Below are 22,857 nucleotides of genomic sequence, written 5' to 3'. Positions count from 1 at the left end.
CAACCGACGCGCGCACGCCCTAGGAGGCGGGGACACGCGCGCCGGACGGCACAGCTACAGACAGGAGCGGGGCGAGGTGAGGCGCCCCCAGGGGCCGAAGTGGCAGCAGCGCCGGGTCCCTGCATGTGGACACCGGCGGCTGCAGAACAAGGTGAGGGGGTGCGGCGGTGGTCCGGAGCGCCGGACGCCGCCGCAGCCCTGACATTAATCTGTGTTTTCTTACTTTTTTGTACACTTATTTTCTTTTTCTCAGGATATTGCCTTGTTTCACTCCTCTATATGCATTTGCACTTTGTGGCACTTAATTATAGGGTCAGATAGTTTACATACATTTTTTTGCACTACATTACAATTATATTTGTTCATTATTTTTGCTGTTTCTGGATTATCATGTGGGGTGGACCAGTTTCCCACTGTGCCTTATTGGGGCCAGTGTTAGGATCATGTGTGTGTTTTTAAAGGTTTTTAATCTTGTGTCTTTTTTGGATTTGATTTAAATAAAGAATACTTACAATATTGTGGAGGTGCAGACCTTGTTTTTCTGGATCTATTTTTCTTTTTGTATACTACAATCTCCAGATCACAAGCATATACTTAGCAGCCATGCTGCTTGTAATCTGGCTTCTCTATTCCTCCAGCTGTATCTTAGGCCCTGCCTCTTATGGCTGTCAATCATTCCAAAGAAGGCGGTGACCTGGAGCTACAGCCAGCGGCTGGAGGACTGGAGAAGCCAGTATGGCTGGTAAGTATACACTGCTTGTGATCTGAAAACTGACAGAACAGATATATACCTATCTGGGTTGACAGTTTTCCTTTATCGTTATCAGACACACTTAACCCTGTTTACATAGGAAGATGTGTGCCCGACACCAATACATTTTAAAGCCTGCTCTAAACTGTCAGCTGAGTTTCGGGCGTTTTTCTGCTTCTCAGCTGATCGCTGTCACTTTTAGGGTGGCTTCAAACGTACCATATCACAGTGGATTTTCTGATCCGCAGCAGATCCACAGCAGATCTGCAGCAGATTTGACTAAATGAATGAACACAGCATCAAATCTGCACCATCAAATCTGCTACAGATCCGCAGCAGATTTTACAGTGCGGATTTGATGCTGTGTTTATTCATTTAGTCAAATCTGCTGCAATGCTCTTGGCCGATATTTGGCCTGTATTCCAGGTCCTTTAGGGTAGCTTCACACGTACCGCCCCCGCAGCAGATTTGCTGCTGCGGATCCGCAGCAGTTCCGCAGCACACTTGGCTACATGAATGGACAAAGCATTAAATCCGCACTGTAAAATCCACTGCGGATCTGCTGCCCATCCGCAGCGGATTTTACAGTACAGATTTAATGCTGTGTTCATTCATTTAAGCAAATCTGCTGCGGATCTGCTGCAGATCTGGAGCAGAAAATCAGCTGCGATACGGTACGTGTGAAGCTACCCTTGTTTTTTTTTTTCTGTTGATTTGCATTCAAATAGCTATACTAAAAAGAACACATGCAAATCATGTGTTTTGCCATTGCTACGTAAGACCTTGAAATATAATTACTATGAATTATTCTCATTCAAATAAGTTTCATAAAAAGTATATAGAGTGCATTAACTGGGGTCAATGAATTTACATTAATAGTTTGCTATACATGTTATATATTCAGTGATTGAGCTCATGCTGTTGAATGTTAATGTTATTGTGATATACAATCATTATTTTTCTTGCATGTTCTTGCATGCAATCTATCTACAGTACAAATATATCTTACAAATCAAACTTGATGTTGGCCAGCCCTGTGATATGCATAACCCAATTCCTAGGCCTACCTAACATACAGTATGACAAATAATATGCATGAAAATAGGGTAAAGGACAGCAACTAAAAAAAAGAAGTTAAAACTAGTCTAGAATATATGTGAAAAAAAAGAAACAACATTCTGCTTTATTGCTTCTTCAATAAAATATGTTGCACTAGAAAGCTATGGACAGCATGAGACATATGATTATGCCTTTTGAACAATCAAGTTCTTGTTCACAGCATGACCAGAGAAAGAGAAAGTCTGATACAAATGCAGAATTACTGTATGTGCCCAGAGCTGCTATACATTTTTGTTGACACATTTGCACAATAAGCCAACTGGAGGATATGTATAACTCAGATGAGGTCTGGTGGGGTAACCAGTTCTGGAGCACAATTCTAACTATATAGCATTAACCCTTTTATGACAGAAACCAATTATTATAAATTTTTTTGCACTTTTTTTTCCCTCCTTGTGTTAAAAAGGCAGTAGCCCTTGCATTTTTTCCTTCCTTCCTTATTTTTTGAGATACCAATTGTACTTTGCAATGACATATTTAATTTTTCTATAAAAATATTATTTACACAGTGAAGTTTAGGTGGTGTAGTCTTTATGTTGTTCACCCAGGGTTAAAACTGACATGTAATCTATGCTCCTCAAATTAGTACGATTACAATGATAGGCAACATACATAACTTCCATTTTATTTTGCTGCTTTTAAAAACTGAAAACCTAAAAATAAAAAACTAAACATGTTTAAAATGGCTCTATTCTGATCCTTATAAAGCTTTTATTTTTTGTTCTATGGGGCTATATGAGGAGTAATTTTTTGCGCTTACACTACTTACCTTGAAAAATAAGAAATGTGACAATTTCATATTTTGGGCGATTCTGCATGTGGTAATGGCAAATATGTTTATTATTTATTTTTTTGTACATTTTTTTTTTAATTTATAAAGTGGGAAAAGTGGGGTGATTTAAACTTTTATTAGGGACTGTGATTTTTTTTATTATTATTTTTTTTAACACTAATTTGTATTCCCCTCTAGAGGACTCCTATGATCAATACTAGGAATGCTCATAGGGATCAATGCAGTACATTACTTATGTACTTAATTGATCAATGTTATCTGGGCTCAATTGCTTCAGATAACAGAGCATTGTTGAGGCCCAGTGATTGCATTACGGGGGGGGGGGGGGGGGGGCATTCCAATACTGGACCACCATGGATAGCTTTTTAACAGCATTTAAATGGTTAATTAGTGGGCAGGAAAGATCAGTTTCTGCCGACTAATAGCCACGGTCACCTGCTGCTGATGGCAATCGGGCCCCCTTGGATTACTGATGATGATGCAGCATACTGTATTTTACTATATAGTGAAACCTCTCCAGGAGGACCACCTTAAATTGCCTTGAAAAGTCTTCTATGAAAATGGACTTCTCAGAGAAAAAGGCCACGATCACATGAAATACTAACTACTGAGAAACAAGGACAAAGCTTCAAACATAACTTCGCTTTTCATGTAGGTCATATATTCAACTGCAGGCCTACAGGTAATTGAAAAAGTTTTCTACTGAAACACTAAAGATATAATGAGACTTATAAGCCTTAAACTAGGTCCATGCTCAGTCTCAAATCAATATTGCCAGATGGAATGGAGAGTAAAGACTCTATCAAAAACTGTTGAAAGATCAAAGAGGAAGAGAACTGAGCAGAAGCCTTGGGAATTTGTAATATGAAGGTCATTAGTCACTTTAGAAATGTGGTTTAGCTGAATGAGAAGAGCAAAAAATATAACTGGAAAGTCTCTAAAAGGAACTGGTGTAACGGTGATAAAGGAGACGATATTTGTAATGGCGATTATTAAGAAAAGACTACATTGCCTTGAATGTTGGAACTGTCTATGATGGATACAAATTGTGGGGTTCTTCCCTATTTTAGCAATTATTACAAGTATAATGTTGAATTTACTTTATTCCTAGTTTTAAGAGACACTTAAAGGGATGATCAATATAGTTTGTACCCACAATTGACCATAGGCCTCTCAACAGCCAGACAGCACCCTGATCTGTACTGACGTAGGGTAATAACTCCAAATCTTCAGAGATTTTTGGCTTGTTTTTTCCACTCCTCTGCAGAACATCCACCTCATATAACAGGACTAGTGGTGACACATGCTCGATAGCTAAGTCCCATAATCTAGATTCTCTTGTACACAGGTAACAGAAGGATTCATGTCATTATGCAGGCCAGTTAATAAAACTAAGAGCACTTCAAATGGCTATTTTTTTTTTTTTACTAGAAACAAAGAACAAAATCTGAAGGATTGCGCTCACAATGAACCAAAGTGTCAGGAAAAATTAGTGAATCACACCTACTTCACTTGGGGGACAGACAGCCAGCGTCTAATCCCCCTCCAAGGAAGCCAGTAAAACGGGATGTCCCAGTCTATGCAATCCCACATCACACAGGCAGCCACCGGGTAAGTAATTGAAGTTTTATTTGACAACGCGTTTCAGTGGCATAGCGGCCACCTTTCTCAAGTCAACCAAACATAATAACAGACAACCATTTTATATATAAATAATAACTTACAAGTGCCTCCAGGTGCGGGACCGGCGCCCTCCCCCTGCAACTTCCAAGAGTGTACGCCGCGTGCGTGTCATGCTGAACCGCACAACATCACTTCCGCCGCGCCACTCATCTGCCGCATCATATCCGCCGCGCTATTTGTCCCACGGAGTCGATGGACGTCGGACGCGGCCGACGCGGCGCTAGGTACGCATGCACGCCGCGCGCGTTCCACTGTGGAACGCAGAGAAGAGAGGTCACGTCACCTCCCGCGCCCGCCGCATCTGGATGGCGTCACTATAATCCATGCGCTCCAGCTTGGAACGCACATGGAATAATCATAATGTAAAACATTACACACAACACAAAATTCCTATTTACATAAAACATGCCTCCTTATATAGATAGATAAACTCTATACAACTCTAAAAAATCTAATTATAAATATCTAAAAACTATATCTACATATTCAGATAAATATACAGTATACAGAATAAAATTGTATATAAAGGAGAGAAGGGACATAAAATAAAATCTTTTGTATTTTTTCATTTTTAATGCTAAGTGAATTTATTTAGTATCCTAACTAAGTGTTTAATAAATCTGTTCTAAGGATTCATTTAGCCCGTTGGGATGTAAACTATCTAAACGGAATATCCAGAACATCTCTTTATTGCACAAACTCCCATATGTTTCTTGATTAACTTTTTCTAAAGGGGTAACTTTTAATAAAGTGCAGTCTCTATTATGAACCTGTGCAAAGTGTCTAGAGACACTGTGCTTCATATGGCCATGTTTAATATTAAAGCGATGGTTGTTTAGCCTTTGTCTGAGTGGGTTGATGGTTCTACCCACATATCGTAGGCCGCATGGACATTCCAACATGTATATTAAATATTTTGTTTCACATGTTAAGTGTTGTTGTATGAGAAACGGTTTTTCTCCATCTTTAATATTTATATATTTAGTTTTATGTGTAATGTGGCTACAACATTTACATCGTGGTTTACTGCATTTATATACCCCACTTATCGCTGATTGGCTAATATTTTTCCTTGCATTCTCAAACCTGGGTACTGATGGAGCTAAAAGATTCTTTAAAGTTTTATTTTTTCTAAAAATACATGTCGGTTTTTCTGTGATATGGTCTAACAGATACGGGTCATTCCCCAAAATTTTCCAATTATTTTGTATTATTTTCTTAATTCGGTTATGATTAGTATTATAGCGGGTGATAAAAGCCGTTTGGAACCTCCCGTCTGGATTTTTATCATCTTTCTCGTTGGGTACCATGCTAGAGGTTTGAGTAAGTGCAGAGACTTTATGTCTCGCTCCCTTAATCAGGGACTCTGGATAGTTCTTTTCCCTAAACCTTTCACTTAATACTGTGAGTTGTTGTTCACATGTCTGATTAGTGCTACAGTTTCTTCTTATCCGTTTCATTTGACCAAAAGGTATATTTTTCTTCCAGCTCTTTAGGTGACAGCTATTGAAGTCTAGATAGCTGTTAGCATCGACTTCTTTGAAGTTTGTAGCTGTCTCAATAGCGTCTTTTTCAACATAAATTTTAAGATCTAAAAAGACAATTTCAGTATTGCTGATGTGGCTCGTAAATTCTATACCCCATTCATTATTATTAATAGACTCGATAAAACCTTTTAAAGACTCTATATCCCCTTTCCAAATTAAAATAATGTCGTCTATATAACGTTTATAAAATACAATGTTGGGATTGGACATGGATCTCTCAAAAGCCCCCATGAACAAGTTGGCATAGCATGGTGCAAATTTAGTACCCATAGCTGTACCACAGGTTTGTAGGTAAAACTGGTTCATATAAGTAAAATAGTTATGTTCTAATACAAATAAAATGGCGTCTAAAATGAATTTCTTTTGTTTCTGTGGCATAAGTGGATCTTCATCTAAAAATGTATGGATGGCTCTAATCCCTAGGTCGTGTGGGATGTTACTGTATAGCGAGGTAACATCTAGTGTGGCCCATAAATAATCATTATCCCATTTAATATCTTTTAACAGTGAAAGAAGATGGGTAGTGTCCCTGAGGTATGCTGGTAAATTAATAACAAATCTCTGCAGTTGGTGGTCAATATATTCTGATAAATTTCCAGTAACTGAGTCCATACTGGCTATAATCGGTCGTCCTGGTGGGGCTGTCAGATTTTTGTGAATTTTGGGCAAAAAATAAAAATAAGGTTTATTGGGAATCAATGTGTAAATAAAATTACGTTCCCTTTTTAAAATGCATTGATTGGACAGGGCCTCCTCCAAGAGTAGTTGGAGCTGGTGGTTGTATTCCCGGGTTGGATCTATATCTAACTTGCAATAGTATTTCTGATCTGATAGGATCCTCAATGCTTCATTATGGTAATATTCCTGGTCCATAATGACAATCCCTCCCCCCTTATCTGCACTTTTGATTACTAATTCTCTATTTTTCATCAAGTTTTTTAGTGCTATATTTTGTGCCAAAGTTAAGTTTTTTGTGAATCTAGTTTTTTCTTTAGTCATATTTTTCAAATCTGACATAACTTTTTTATAGAATGTTTCAATTATAGGGCCTTTACTCTCAAGGGGATAGAATAAAGATTTCGGTTTTAGTGTTGTGGATATCGGTTCTTCCATAATTATATCTGCCAGTTCATTAATGTCTACTACTGGGATTATATCATTCTCAGAGTTGGTTACAATCGGTATTAGTTCGGGATTTTTTGCCACTTCCTTCATGGCAAAATGTCTTTTAATTGTTAATTTTCGAATAAAATGATTAAGATCAACAAAAAGTTCAAATAGATTGGCCCCACTAGTCGGACTAAAGGAGAGTCCTTTATTAAGGACACTGATCTCAACAGTAGTTAGTTGTTGTCGCGAGAGGTTGAAAATACCTCCTTGGTGTGATTTGTCTCTCTGTTTGTGGGTGTCTGTATTGTTAATTTGAGTTTTTTTATGTTTCCTTCCTCCTCTGCATTTTCTTCTGTTCTTTTTTGTCTTTTTCTGGACAATCCTATCGGACTGTAGAACTGTGTGATCTTTGATGTTACTAGAAGGGGAGTGGTGCACCTCATGTTGACTGGGGGGATTAGTGTTTCCATTATAGTGATATTGGTAAGGGGTGGGGTTTTGGGAGGACAGATTTCTGGATCTAATTGGGAAGAGATGGAGGCTGCTGTTTCTAAAAAAGTCGGGTTATTATAATAACCCGACTTTTTTAGAAACAGCAGCCTCCATCTCTTCCCAATTAGATCCAGAAATCTGTCCTCCCAAAACCCCACCCCTTACCAATATCACTATAATGGAAACACTAATCCCCCCAGTCAACATGAGGTGCACCACTCCCCTTCTAGTAACATCAAAGATCACACAGTTCTACAGTCCGATAGGATTGTCCAGAAAAAGACAAAAAAGAACAGAAGAAAATGCAGAGGAGGAAGGAAACATAAAAAAACTCAAATTAACAATACAGACACCCACAAACAGAGAGACAAATCACACCAAGGAGGTATTTTCAACCTCTCGCGACAACAACTAACTACTGTTGAGATCAGTGTCCTTAATAAAGGACTCTCCTTTAGTCCGACTAGTGGGGCCAATCTATTTGAACTTTTTGTTGATCTTAATCATTTTATTCGAAAATTAACAATTAAAAGACATTTTGCCATGAAGGAAGTGGCAAAAAATCCCGAACTAATACCGATTGTAACCAACTCTGAGAATGATATAATCCCAGTAGTAGACATTAATGAACTGGCAGATATAATTATGGAAGAACCGATATCCACAACACTAAAACCGAAATCTTTATTCTATCCCCTTGAGAGTAAAGGCCCTATAATTGAAACATTCTATAAAAAAGTTATGTCAGATTTGAAAAATATGACTAAAGAAAAAACTAGATTCACAAAAAACTTAACTTTGGCACAAAATATAGCACTAAAAAACTTGATGAAAAATAGAGAATTAGTAATCAAAAGTGCAGATAAGGGGGGAGGGATTGTCATTATGGACCAGGAATATTACCATAATGAAGCATTGAGGATCCTATCAGATCAGAAATACTATTGCAAGTTAGATATAGATCCAACCCGGGAATACAACCACCAGCTCCAACTACTCTTGGAGGAGGCCCTGTCCAATCAATGCATTTTAAAAAGGGAACGTAATTTTATTTACACATTGATTCCCAATAAACCTTATTTTTATTTTTTGCCCAAAATTCACAAAAATCTGACAGCCCCACCAGGACGACCGATTATAGCCAGTATGGACTCAGTTACTGGAAATTTATCAGAATATATTGACCACCAACTGCAGAGATTTGTTATTAATTTACCAGCATACCTCAGGGACACTACCCATCTTCTTTCACTGTTAAAAGATATTAAATGGGATAATGATTATTTATGGGCCACACTAGATGTTACCTCGCTATACAGTAACATCCCACACGACCTAGGGATTAGAGCCATCCATACATTTTTAGATGAAGATCCACTTATGCCACAGAAACAAAAGAAATTCATTTTAGACGCCATTTTATTTGTATTAGAACATAACTATTTTACTTATATGAACCAGTTTTACCTACAAACCTGTGGTACAGCTATGGGTACTAAATTTGCACCATGCTATGCCAACTTGTTCATGGGGGCTTTTGAGAGATCCATGTCCAATCCCAACATTGTATTTTATAAACGTTATATAGACGACATTATTTTAATTTGGAAAGGGGATATAGAGTCTTTAAAAGGTTTTATCGAGTCTATTAATAATAATGAATGGGGTATAGAATTTACGAGCCACATCAGCAATACTGAAATTGTCTTTTTAGATCTTAAAATTTATGTTGAAAAAGACGCTATTGAGACAGCTACAAACTTCAAAGAAGTCGATGCTAACAGCTATCTAGACTTCAATAGCTGTCGCCTAAAGAGCTGGAAGAAAAATATACCTTTTGGTCAAATGAAACGGATAAGAAGAAACTGTAGCACTAATCAGACATGTGAACAACAACTCACAGTATTAAGTGAAAGGTTTAGGGAAAAGAACTATCCAGAGTCCCTGATTAAGGGAGCGAGACATAAAGTCTCCGCACTTACTCAAACCTCTAGCATGGTACCCAACGAGAAAGATGATAAAAATCCAGACGGGAGGTTCCAAACGGCTTTTATCACCCGCTATAATACTAATCATAACCGAATTAAGAAAATAATACAAAATAATTGGAAAATTTTGGGGAATGACCCGTATCTGTTAGACCATATCACAGAAAAACCGACATGTATTTTTAGAAAAAATAAAACTTTAAAGAATCTTTTAGCTCCATCAGTACCCAGGTTTGAGAATGCAAGGAAAAATATTAGCCAATCAGCGATAAGTGGGGTATATAAATGCAGTAAACCACGATGTAAATGTTGTAGCCACATTACACATAAAACTAAATATATAAATATTAAAGATGGAGAAAAACCGTTTCTCATACAACAACACTTAACATGTGAAACAAAATATTTAATATACATGTTGGAATGTCCATGCGGCCTACGATATGTGGGTAGAACCATCAACCCACTCAGACAAAGGCTAAACAACCATCGCTTTAATATTAAACATGGCCATATGAAGCACAGTGTCTCTAGACACTTTGCACAGGTTCATAATAGAGACTGCACTTTATTAAAAGTTACCCCTTTAGAAAAAGTTAATCAAGAAACATATGGGAGTTTGTGCAATAAAGAGATGTTCTGGATATTCCGTTTAGATAGTTTACATCCCAACGGGCTAAATGAATCCTTAGAACAGATTTATTAAACACTTAGTTAGGATACTAAATAAATTCACTTAGCATTAAAAATGAAAAAATACAAAAGATTTTATTTTATGTCCCTTCTCTCCTTTATATACAATTTTATTCTGTATACTGTATATTTATCTGAATATGTAGATATAGTTTTTAGATATTTATAATTAGATTTTTTAGAGTTGTATAGAGTTTATCTATCTATATAAGGAGGCATGTTTTATGTAAATAGGAATTATGTGTTGTGTGTAATGTTTTACATTATGATTATTCCATGTGCGTTCCAAGCTGGAGCGCATGGATTATAGTGACGCCATCCAGATGCGGCGGGCGCGGGAGGTGACGTGACCTCTCTTCTCTGCGTTCCACAGTGGAACGCGCGCGGCGTGCATGCGTACCTAGCGCCGCGTCGGCCGCGTCCGACGTCCATCGACTCCGTGGGACAAATGGCGCGGCGGATATGATGCGGCAGATGAGTGGCGCGGCGGAAGTGATGTTGTGCGGTTCAGCATGACACGCACGCGGCGTACACTCTTGGAAGTTGCAGGGGGAGGGCGCCGGTCCCGCACCTGGAGGCACTTGTAAGTTATTATTTATATATAAAATGGTTGTCTGTTATTATGTTTGGTTGACTTGAGAAAGGTGGCCGCTATGCCACTGAAACGCGTTGTCAAATAAAACTTCAATTACTTACCCGGTGGCTGCCTGTGTGATGTGGGATTGCATAGACTGGGACATCCCGTTTTACTGGCTTCCTTGGAGGGGGATTAGACGCTGGCTGTCTGTCCCCCAAGTGAAGTAGGTGTGATTCACTAATTTTTCCTGACACTTTGGTTCATTGTGAGCGCAATCCTTCAGATTTTGTTCTTTGTTTCTTGTTCTTGTCACCGGTGTGGAAAACTACACTCGGGCACTGGACCTGCGCTCTCCCTGTGTGGATGTATGACCATTGACGTTCCTGGCTCTAGGTGTTGTGGGTGTTCTGAGTAATACCCACGAACACCGGGTGAGTGTTATCTTGTGTTTGTGCATGTCTATATTGGATGAGCGCTGCTCTATACATTACTCCTAACCTTTTTTTTTTTACTAACATTTTAAAGATTGATTTGTCTGCCTGTTTCTAACCCTAAATAAGCTGTAATGTAAAAGGAATAAGATCAGTGAACTTACATATTGGAGGAGATTTATCAAACATGGTGTAAAGCGAAACTGTCTCAGTTGCCCCTAGCAACCAATCAGATTCCATCTTTCATTTTCCAAAGAGTCTGTGAGGAATGAAAGGTGGAATCTGATTGGTTGCTAGGGGCAACTGAGCCAGTTTCACTTTACACCATGTTTGATAAATCTCCCCCATTGTCTCTATGGTCCTGTACTACTGTGTTATCTCTATCAGAGAAGCTCTACCCATAGTAAGCAGGACCTAAAGATTCCATATCAAGCACCTTACTTATACTGAGTCAGAACCAAGTGATGCATGAAAATAAGTGACTTTGAAGGAAACAAGAAAATGTGCAGAAAATGGAAGCATACAGTGCTTGAAACACATATTGGTGGAACATGACATTTAACCACAGAGTTATGTGAATAATCATGGGCGCAAGTTACACAAAGACTAGTGTTGAGCGAATACTGTTCGATCGAATAGATATTTGATCGAATAGTAAGGTATTCGATCTATCGAATATTATCGAATAGTTTGCAGAATATTTGATAAATATTCGATAAGCGTTCAAATCCCCCAGCTTCTGGTTTTTACCTCCAAGTGGTCGAATAGATGTTTTTCAATAATCGAATACTTGTTCCCATAGACTTTAATGGGATCGAATATTCGAACATTCGGGAGATATTCGTACGAATATCGAATATTCGAATATTTCACTATTCGCTCCATCACTAACAAAGGCGTAACTGTTGTTGACCATTGGAAAATGAAAATATGTTACTGATCATATATGGTATATCAAAGTCTTCTGATAACGAAATAATAATCTACTTCTTTAGAAATGTCCTGATACTAGTGAGTAAATTAGAAGAGGCACAAAAAAAAAATAATATAATAATAATATATATATATATTTTTTTTTAAATGCTGTCAGATGTTAGAAAAATATTTCCCAATTTAATCATATAAATTTAAAAATATATTCATTTCTATGTTTTTTTTTCTGTTTTATTGAAGCACAATTTAAACTAGAAACTTATAGTGTTAGGTTCTCTTCAAATAAACCAAACTTAATTTACCCTTCCCAAAGGTCTATCTATGACTTCATTCATTCATTTGTCATTTATGTTCTGTATTAAATATAGATTTTCTGAAACAAAATAACACCTGGCATCTGCTGTGTCCAGTATAATATCCTGCATTTCTGGTCGATTAATCCTTAATGTACCATAGATAATGGTTTTTCCTGGTATAAGATGATTTAAAAAAAAAAAAAAAACTTATTTGAAATGTATCTTTTCTCTTATGGTTGACAACAAATAAACCAAGTAAAAATGACATGCAGCACAGTAGTTGTGCTACTAACACAATACATTTTACCGTATATTTTGTAAACAAATTCATCAAATATTTTTTATGTCAGTCAACATATTACTACTTAGAAATTTCAATATTCAAGAGTATAATCTGTTTTATTAAGTAAGGAAAGCATATAGTAAAAATGTATAAACATAAAAATGGTATATAACGTATACAATAATATAAAATGTTATATCTTAGGTTTTCTGAATCTATCATGTAAATTAGTCCAGTAATACAGATGCTTACATGTGTCCGTATTATGGCAGTAAATCCTGGCCAGACCATAATTCCTTAAGATGAGCGATTTTTAAGTATTTGACAACTGGTGGCTGAAAAAGTTGAATGCCGCCCACATCTTTCTGAATGTCATTTTAGTGCCAAATACTATTGGTATTTTTACGGCCATCCGCAAAGACTGTAGTGGGAACATAGCCTAAATATGGTTGAGATCATGTTTCAAATAACAGGTGCCAATGATTCATAGTGGTAAAGAATTTTAACAGCATTTAACAGCGACAGCATATTGATCAAGGGCTATGTAGTTGGGATGCCAGTGCATTTCTTCGAACTGGTGCTTTGGTCTTACTATAGATCCCAACTATCTGAGGTATCAAGATATTTTATTTTAGGGTACAAACCCACTTGACGTATTTGCTGCGTGAATCAGTCTTAAAAATAAGCAGGCAAAACGCAGGTTGGCTTTATACAACTGTTCTGCAATAAAATACGCAATTGTGTATTTTTTAAGCGTGAAGCTACATGCATTTTTCGCACAGGTTGTTAACAACTGATGCTTTGCTAACAACAAGCTTCACGCTTCAAAAATACGCAATTGCGTATTTTAACACAGAACAATCGTATAAAGCCAACCTGCGTTTTGCCTGCTTATTTTTAAGACTGATTCATGCAGCAAATACGTCAAGTGGGTTTGTACCCTTAATGACATTTTATGTTTCCTCATATTGGAATTTTCTGTGGCCCATCTGGGTGCTATAATTCAATGTTTTTTAGGGGAAAGTTATCCCACGTTGTGCAAAGTAACAGTAACAAAGTAACAGTAGTTGCTCATAGCTTGAACCTGATTGCAATGGGCAACTGTACCACAGTTCCTTTGCACATGGTTTGATAAATCTCAAACTTTGTCTTTTAAAGCATTTGGCCACAGTAAAATTGTTCAGTGTACAGTATAAGTGTAGTCACAGAACTTAGAGCTGTGTCATTAAAGTGTACCTGCTGTTAGAACTTTCAAAATCTAAATCAACAGTAGATGTAAAATAAAGCAAGCTTGCAATATACATTCATTATTTTTGTTTTTGTTGTAATCATGTTGTAAAACAAAGCTGAACTTACCAGAAATCCAGGTCCAGTATCCTGAAGGCAGATTTTCTGACTGACTGATTGAAAAATACCAGACTAAACACAGGAATTCTGCCCAGTACAGAAAGTCACGGCTCAATGTGTCCATCAGTCACATGACTGCCTTCTCTCTGTGAGCGCTCAGATGGCCTTGAAAACACAGATCTTCCCGTTTAATTTTTTTTTTTTAGAAAAAAAGTCAGAAAACAGGAAGTGCCGTGTTTTCCATGATAACTAAAAAAAAAATATATGAATGTAAATTGCAAACTTGCTGTATATACATCTACTGTTGGTTTAGATTTTGAAAGTTATAACGACAGGTACACTTTAAGAATCCTATTTTGTTACCGCATAGGTGTTGATGTGTTGGCCTCATTTTTGGTCCCCTGTTAATGACTGTTTACTTTAAGGGAATATGCTTGTTTAACTTGTGGTTTCTCCCTTTGTTGATGTTTAATTTGTTCCCAAAGTTGAGAGGGACTGTGATGAATTCCTGCCCCAGAGCACCATGCTTGATTGGTTGCAAAGTTCCATCGGAGACTGTAGGAGGTAGCATTAAAATTGCACCACTATTCCATAACAGGCATAAGTATAGACCATAACAGGCATAAGTATAGAACAAACATTGGCTCAGTGAGGGAACAAGACCAGCAAGCAAGCAAATGGCCACAAAACGATCTGGATTGGGTTGAAGTGAATTTCCCAGTGTGTCAAAAGAGAAGCATGTTAAGAGAAGTCTGCAGTTACCATATGTGGCATGGTGTGGCTTTATGAAGCAGTTCTATGCCTTTGGAGTAGGAATTATGGTTCAGGTTGAGCTCCTGGTCCATATCCTCCACTCCAACCTAAGAGCTGATGAGGCTCTGAAACCCACCTGGTGGAGCTCTATTAGAGACTTCAAAGCTTCCCAGTTGATGGCTCCCAGGTGGGAGAACACAGGCAGTGCTCGGCCTGTGGGAGCTGCAGACTTGGTGATACCAGTGTATCTGGTAGTGTTCAGCAGTGGGCTTAGAAGTGACAGCTAAGGAAGCTATGTTGTTCATTCAGTGGCTAGATGGCCTAGGATTTATTATATTTGCAAAGTGTCACCTATGTCTTATGTTTTCACTTGAACTGACAAATAAAGTTGACTGTGGTCAGTTAAAAGCATACAGCACTGACTGGACTAAAGTTTGTGATGTGCCAACCATCTCGGACTCAGGAGATGGCGATCCCAGCAAGTGAGTAACCCCCAGATTGTCACACGTAGACTGTAAATTACCAAACAACTCCTGATATCTGTTGATCTGTAAGTGGTAAGATTCTATGTGAGAACCAGTCAGCTTTTGTACAGTGACAATATGGAAAACTGGTGGACAATGTTATCTTCACATCTTCACTGCGTCACACCCTCTGTGGAAAGTTCAAGCATGCTCGGGTTTGTCTGAACCCAAACTCCCTGCATTTGATAAGCAGTGGCTAAAGAAGTGGATGCAGCCCTAAGACTGCCTGAAAAACATGTATACAGTTAGGAGCGGCACTAGGGCCCCATAGCAAAAAAATGTATGCTATATGCCCCCCCCCCATACTCACCTGACCGGGCACAGTCCACCTGCATTCCTTCATTCTCCCAGCTCCCCTGTGCATGGGTGATGTCACTTGTGAAACAGGGAGCTGGGAGAACTAACACCAGCCGGGGATGAGAATGTGAGAATGTGTATGGGGGGGGGGGGGGGTCATTGCACCGCCAACCACACAGAAGGAAGCAAATGGCTTTTTGCTCTGTCAGTCAGAGCGATACACAGCATTTTTCTGTGTGCATTTATCACGAATGCTTACAGTTAAAGAACTAGGGGCCTGCAAGTTCCATTAGGGCATGGGCCCTGTAACAGTTGCATGGTCTGCCTATATGGTTGTCACTGGATACCGCCATGTAAGGTTCAATTAAAACAGTGAATCTGTGGAACAGTCTATCCAAGAACCTGGTCACAGCAAAAAGGGTAGAGGGTTTCAAAACAGGCTTAAACAAGTTCTTTGAACAAAATAACATTAAAGCTTATGAATAGAACTTACCCATCATCCCTTCCCCTTCCCTCCATCCATCCCTTTCTTGGGTGAACTTGATGGACATTTGTCTTTTTTCAACCGTACTATGTAACTACATATGTAATCAAATCCCGAGCTTTGGGTTCGGACCAACCTGAGCATGCTCGAGATTTGCCCATCTTTAGTGGTCACTAATGAGTCCCTTGTCCTGTTAAGGGGTTTATCATCTGCCCTTGTTACCTTACAACAACACCATTATTAGTAAATACTGGCCCTTTAAACCCCAGATAAGCCACTAACAGATTATTAGCCTTTGGCTGGCAAATATAATTAAACAGTTGAATCTATACATCACTTTCTGGTTTGGCTCAATGAAACAGAAAAAACCCCAGCATGAAATAGAAGTAAATCACTGAGCCAGTGAAGAGAATAAGTACACCCTGACACACCATTTGTCTCCTTACTGATTTTAAACACTTTATGCTGATACTGCAATTGAAAGTGCCAGCCAAGAGGTCACTGTCTCTGTTGCAAATTGTGGAGCTAAAGTCTGCAGATATTTCCCTCACTTGCTCTAGCTTGGTCCTTCAGTTCAAGAAAACAATAAAGTCACCTTCCCTGTCATGTAAGAAGTGTCATTTAGGCAGCATTTGGCTCTCTCTTTTAATCATTCCAGATTATGCTATATCCATTTTCAGTCAAATGAGCCACAGCCAAGAATCAAACCCACCGTTTCTCTTTTGCATCCCTGCCAATGTGTTCTGAAAGAACCTTGTAAGGATTTGACTATTGCCATTTCAAAATACGGCCACAGAAAAAACTGACCATGCTTAATGCCTAGGCTCACCTAGGACATCCACTAAAATGTAGGGAAATAGAATATGTAGCAATATACATACTTATACTATTGCAATAAATTATTTTAGTTGTAATGATTCTGTTATGCTCTATAACATAACGGTGATAGCTTAGATAGCATTGCTTTGGTGACAGGTTCTCTTTAAAGCGAATCAGTACCCACAATCTGTCCCCCCAAAACCACTTGTACCTTCAGATAGCTGCTTTTAATCCAAGATCTGTCCTGGGGTCCGTTCGGCAGGTGATGCAGTTATTGTCCTAAAAAACAACTTTTAAACTTGCAGCCCTTGCCCATCAGCCAGGGCTTAGAGTATCTGTGTCCTAACTTTGCACCACCCTCCATCCCTCCTCCTCACCCTCTTCATCATTAGGAATGCCACTGGAACATTTTCTCCTGTATGAACATTGCACAGGTGCCTTAATGATCCAGACCATGTTCAGGGTATTCACACAGCTGATGAATAGGAGACACTCTGCCTGGAGCATTCCTAATGATGAGGAAGGCGGGGAGGAGGGACAGAGAGGTTGTGCCAACCTAATGCATACACAATCTAAGCCCCCTGCCGTTGGGCACGGGGCTGCCAGTTTAAAAGTTGTTTTTTAAGGAGAATAACTGCATCACCTGCTGAACGGACCCCAGGATAGATCTTGGATTAAAAGCAGCTATCCGAAGGTACAAGCGGTTTGGGGGGGTCAGATTGTGGGTACAGAGTCACTTTAAGACATCAGATATGCTAAGGAGGTTTCAGGTTCCTGTGGCTTTTTTCCAGCTTACTCTTCTATAAGCACCTTTAAGCAGACCTGTCAGTACAAAAACAGGGATTATTATGAGCTTATTGCTTCATGGGGCTAGCCATCATGAATCCAGCTAAATCCTTTTATTTTACATTCTCCATAGACTTTTGCAGTGCCAAGCTATAAGCGTGTTTTTAACATGCAAATAAAACTCTAGAGCCAAGGGGGCATTCCCCGACACAGAAAAATCCTAGGTAAGTTTAGCCTATATCGTCTTTACTATCCATGTCCTCTTGTATTCTCCTATCCCATGGCCACTAGCGGGGACCCGGGTTGTGACACGTGAGGTCCGCTCAGCCAGTCAGCAGCCAAGGCGGAACCTCACTATGTCCGCTGACTGGCTAAACGGACCTCTTATATCACTACCTGGCTTTTGCTCAGACCAGAAAGCGGCTGGGAGCCCAGGGACCAGAGCCACGGTATGCGGCCATCGGCGCTGGAGCGGAGGAGGTAAGAGCATATTATTTATTTTATACTCCCCCTCACCAGCACCTGCTAAAAAAAATGGGTCTGGCCAGACTTCTCCTTTAAATGACAACATCTTATACATATCCTTTGTAGTAGGAGCAACAGTTAAAATGAGCAGATGATGGATACTTTCCACAGTAAAATAAACACCAGAGTAGCTATCTTGTTAAAGGTTTTTTTCCATGACTGAGCAACCTTCAGCTACAACCCTATGGATCCTCTTGTAATCCACAGGTATTATTTATTATGTGATGAATAAGGCTGTGTTTCAATGCCCACATTTCCTTCTCAATAGCCTTGTTATATTGCCGGAATTATCAATAACATTGTTTGGCTATTGGTTAAGAAATGTGGGCATGGAAACACAGCCTTATCTATCATAACATGAATAGCAATACCACCTTTTCCAGAGAGATGTACAAAATTTTGACATAAAAAATTGGGTCGCATTAAGCTTGAAATCTCAATCTAGTTTTAATCTGAAATTAGCCATAATAACTGTATTTTCATTCTATTTTCTCCTTGAACTAATGTTTAGTGCTCAATTGAGCATCGGGCTGTTCCTTATCTTGTGGTTCTCACATGCGAACATGTGAACATGTGTGGCCACATATAATGTCTAGGTGTTATCAACATGCTCAGAGAGATAGCAAAGGGAAATTACAGTAAGGACAAATACTTGCAAACAATGTACAAAGAGTGTACATAATGTAAATTATTATAATTGCAAATGAAAGTATGCACATGAAGTCATCAGTACAGTACTGGGTCCATAAACATTATTATTGTTAATAAACTTGAAGAAAACACAGTTTCCATAGCAATATCTGCTGTATAAGGACGTGTAACTGATGTGCAGATTAAAATAGGTTCATTCATGAAATACATCAACTGACAGGCGTAGTAACCAGATATTGATTTTGTGATAACAATTAGAATGGTGTAAACTGCATTGGGTCCCACACTTATTAACGCCTGTTACTGTAGCCTGAAGGATTCCCACGCCAATTAGGGCTGATAACTTTCCTTGTGGGATGCCTAGAAGAAAAATTATTTTTACGTTTGCGGCAGCACATATTACTGAGTATGATTAACCCCTAAAAGTCACAAGAACATGTTCAATTTTTTCCAGTCGTTTAGTTACAGGTTTCCCATGGTATCTGTACATATCATCCATCTTGATTCCTGCCTCAGCAACAGTTTGTGCCTGATTCCCACTTGTCTATGCTGATATTGCAGGTATTGAGAGAATTAGCAAGTGGGAAGCAGGTGTGACTTTATGTACATACTGATGACTTTATGTACCTACTTTAATTTATAATTTCATTTTCTTATTATGTTCTTACACAATTTGTAAGCTCACATGGAGCTCACAGGTAAGCAAGTGTTAGGATTGTAAGTGGTTATAAATAGCATCCTTGTTTTTTTTTTGTAAGCTCATGTCTAATAAGCACTATAAATTTTTAATGGCAAAATTAAAAAGACTAAAAAAGTTTTGATTCATCTTTGAACTTTCCATATATAATTACATAGATGCTGTATTAAAGGGTTATTAAAGGCAAATAACTTTTTTCTTTCAATTCAACTGGTTTCATAAAGTTATTTGTAATTTACTTCTATTTAAAAATCTCATCTTCCAGTACTTATCAGCTGCTATATGTTCTGCAGGAAGTGGTGTTTTCTTTTCAGTCTGACACAGTGCTCTCTGCTGCCACCCTTGTCCGAGACAGGACCTGTCCAGAGCAGGAGAGTTTTTTTATGGGGATTTGCTGCTGCTCTGGACAGTTCCTGACTCAGACAGAGATGTCAGCAGAGAGGACTGTGTCTGACTGGAAAAAATACACTACTTCCTGTAGGATATACGGCAGCTGATAAGTACAGGAAGACTGAAAACTTTTAAATAGAAGTAAATTACAAATCTGTATAACTTTTTGAAACTAGTTGATTTGAAAGTTTTTTTTACTGGATAACCCCATTAACTGAGGTTAACCTCCTATTCTGTTTTCATATACCCTATTAGAGAAGTTAATAGAGAGGACCCCTTGTTTTGGATCCTTGTTGATTGACATGAGTGAAGAACAGTTTCAAAGAGCACTTATAACTTTGAAAGACCGAGTCTGTCCTGCATTACATGAATACACACTATGTATTTATTGCTCTGTACTCCAGGGAAAGTAAACACTTTCACAGCCGATGGTTGGGGTTTCCAACAGGAGGACACTTTGGGGGAAGATAGCTAAGCCTAGCTTATCAACAATAGATCTAAGCTGCTGATCATTTTGGCAGATTTATTTATAAACGTATCAAATATGTGGTGTAAGCACAGCCTAAAACGAGATGCACAGCTGACATTGAACAAATTAAAGGGCTACACTAATGATCCAGTGATTGTTCATGGACCAAGCCGTTGATTAATCTCACAAAATAACATACCTTGGATCAAAGTTTGCTTATATGTTAAAGAATTACAGAAATTACAGGTATTACATAGCATCCCTGAAATACTTCTGAACGTCGAGAGAATGATGGCGATCACATTATAGACGTGATTAGAGATGAGCAAAGCCAATCTGGCAAAGCAAGATTCACTGAGAATCACACTGTTAATTTGCTTCATTCAACAAAGCAAATTAACAGTGATTCATTTGACAAACTCGCTAAACATGGTGGCCGCACATATTAGCTTACAGTACTGTCTTTTGGTGGCAGCATGGGATTATCCATAATCCCTTGCGCCTGTCCAGTCAGATGCAAATCCCTCTGTGATGTCAGCCCCTCCCCTCTATATAAAGGGATTGGCTTCCTGGAGGCGGCCAGTCGGCTGTGTATAGTGGAGAGCAGGTTGCAGCAGGCAGTTAAAATAGGGAGAGAACTACAGAGAGCTAGGGACTGAGAGGAGAAAATAGGAGGGTGGATTGTGGGTGGTTTTCTGTGGGAGCCGTGAAGCCATTGTCCGGTGTACCAAGTAACTGGGTGACTGTTGTTCATTACACCAAGTCACTGGTTGCTGTGTGTGCATAATAGGAAGTCACTGGTTGCTGTGTGTGCATAATAGGAAGCCACAGTAAACACATGTCCATGTTAATACCTCATTGATCAATTTTCACTGGTGTCCTGGGAAAAAAATTGATATTATGCCACTGATCCAATAAGGTCCACTACTGTCCATGGTGCAGATTGAATGATCAACAGGTTGATTGAATTTTTTTTTTTAATTGATATTTTCCGATTTTTATCGCAGCAAAAGCTGTTAAAACATATGTGCTACTCTGTAATAGTCCCACTATTGTAGCTACTATAGTTTGCCTGTTTGTAAGCGATTTACAAATTCGCTCAAATATTCACAAACTTCACGTGATTTCGAGTGATGTGCTAATTTCTAGACGTGATGCAGGCCGTGTAGGTTAAGGCTATGTTCACACTGCGTATGAATCCATCTGCAGTTCTTACGCCGCCGTACATGTGCGGCTGAAACTACGGGCGTGGGAAAATCGACATGCGCTGGATGCGTACGCACCGCGAACATACGCCCGTAGTACAGTTATGCTTCCCTAGCTTGTTTCAAAGCGATCTGAGGCAGGTAATTTACTTGGAAATCTTCGCCCAGCCCCGTAAACCACACAGAACCTTTTGGATCGAAAAATCAAGTTCAATTTGGCTGAAATAAGTACTCCATACGGGACCGCATGGAAAGTCACGGCTGTAAGTTTCAACATTTCCGTCCTCAAACAATGGTCTTGTTCATTGTTCACGGCGCCGTATATGATCCGGCCATAAGCTCATACGTAGTGTGCACTGTGCTGGCGTATATCGTATACTTGCCAGCGAACGCATGAACCTCAAAACTACGTGCGTATATTCGCGGTTCGCTCTACGGATGAATTCATACGCAGTGTGAACATAGCCCCAATTATATTCTAATGTTGATCCTGGAGGGAGTTGGCACAGGAAATTTGGTTTTCTTCTACCTCTTCACCTATTTTACTGAAACTGAATCTGTGTGTAAACTGAGCAATTTAGATAATAGGATTATATCAGAGAATTACTGACAACCTTTGTTGAGCCCTATCCTCTTATATAATTAAATTTGACTTATTTCAATAGTTTTCATTAGTATACTTTTAAGAAAATAAAGCTACCCAGAAGGCAGGTTACACTTTCCATTACTTTGAAATATCACCTCTTAATTTACTAGTCAATTATTTAGTTGCTGTTTTGAGAACCAGAAGCGAAATATGCTTTGCAAAGTTGCACTCAATTTAAGAATGCCCTGCTGTATGCAAATAGGATTAACACTTTACAATAACATTAAAACGCCAATTACCTCATTTATAATGATCCAGTGACAGTCAAAGGCAACCAAATTAGTCTCAACGACCTGCAAAAGGAAAACAATGAGTTTGAGTCAGCACACAGTATAAGCAGGGTGCATTCAATCATGCAAAAACAGTCCGAAAAAAATTCTTTTGCAGAGCATTGTCATTCAGATTTAGTTATATAACCTTTACAATACACTCTTATGTATTCATTTTTCTTCATAATTAGACTGGGAAAAACTAGCTATGATGGTGGAGAAGTTATTTTAAAAATATACAAGAAACAGCATTTCAGTAACAAGAGTTTTGTTACTAATAAACTTAGGATCTCTTATTA

The 22,857-nt window shown here is 38.7% G+C and overlaps 1 protein-coding gene across 1 annotated transcript in view; it reads right to left on the bottom strand.

Moving 5' to 3' along the window:
* GRID2 (glutamate ionotropic receptor delta type subunit 2) overlaps window positions 1-22,857 on the bottom strand; it is a 797,500-nt gene that overhangs the window by 321,125 nt on the left and 453,518 nt on the right. Inside the window, exon 5 of the mRNA XM_069976784.1 lies at window positions 22,529-22,582. Within this exon, the coding sequence (XP_069832885.1) occupies window positions 22,529-22,582 (54 nt within the window). The remainder of the gene's footprint in view (window positions 1-22,528; window positions 22,583-22,857) is intronic.

The sequence above is a fragment of the Dendropsophus ebraccatus genome, chromosome 7 (genome assembly GCF_027789765.1).
Source record: "Dendropsophus ebraccatus isolate aDenEbr1 chromosome 7, aDenEbr1.pat, whole genome shotgun sequence".
Classification (NCBI taxonomy): domain Eukaryota; kingdom Metazoa; phylum Chordata; class Amphibia; order Anura; family Hylidae; genus Dendropsophus; species Dendropsophus ebraccatus.
The sequence above is the reverse complement of the archived record's forward strand: the minus strand, read 5'-3'. Positions and strand labels throughout refer to the sequence as shown.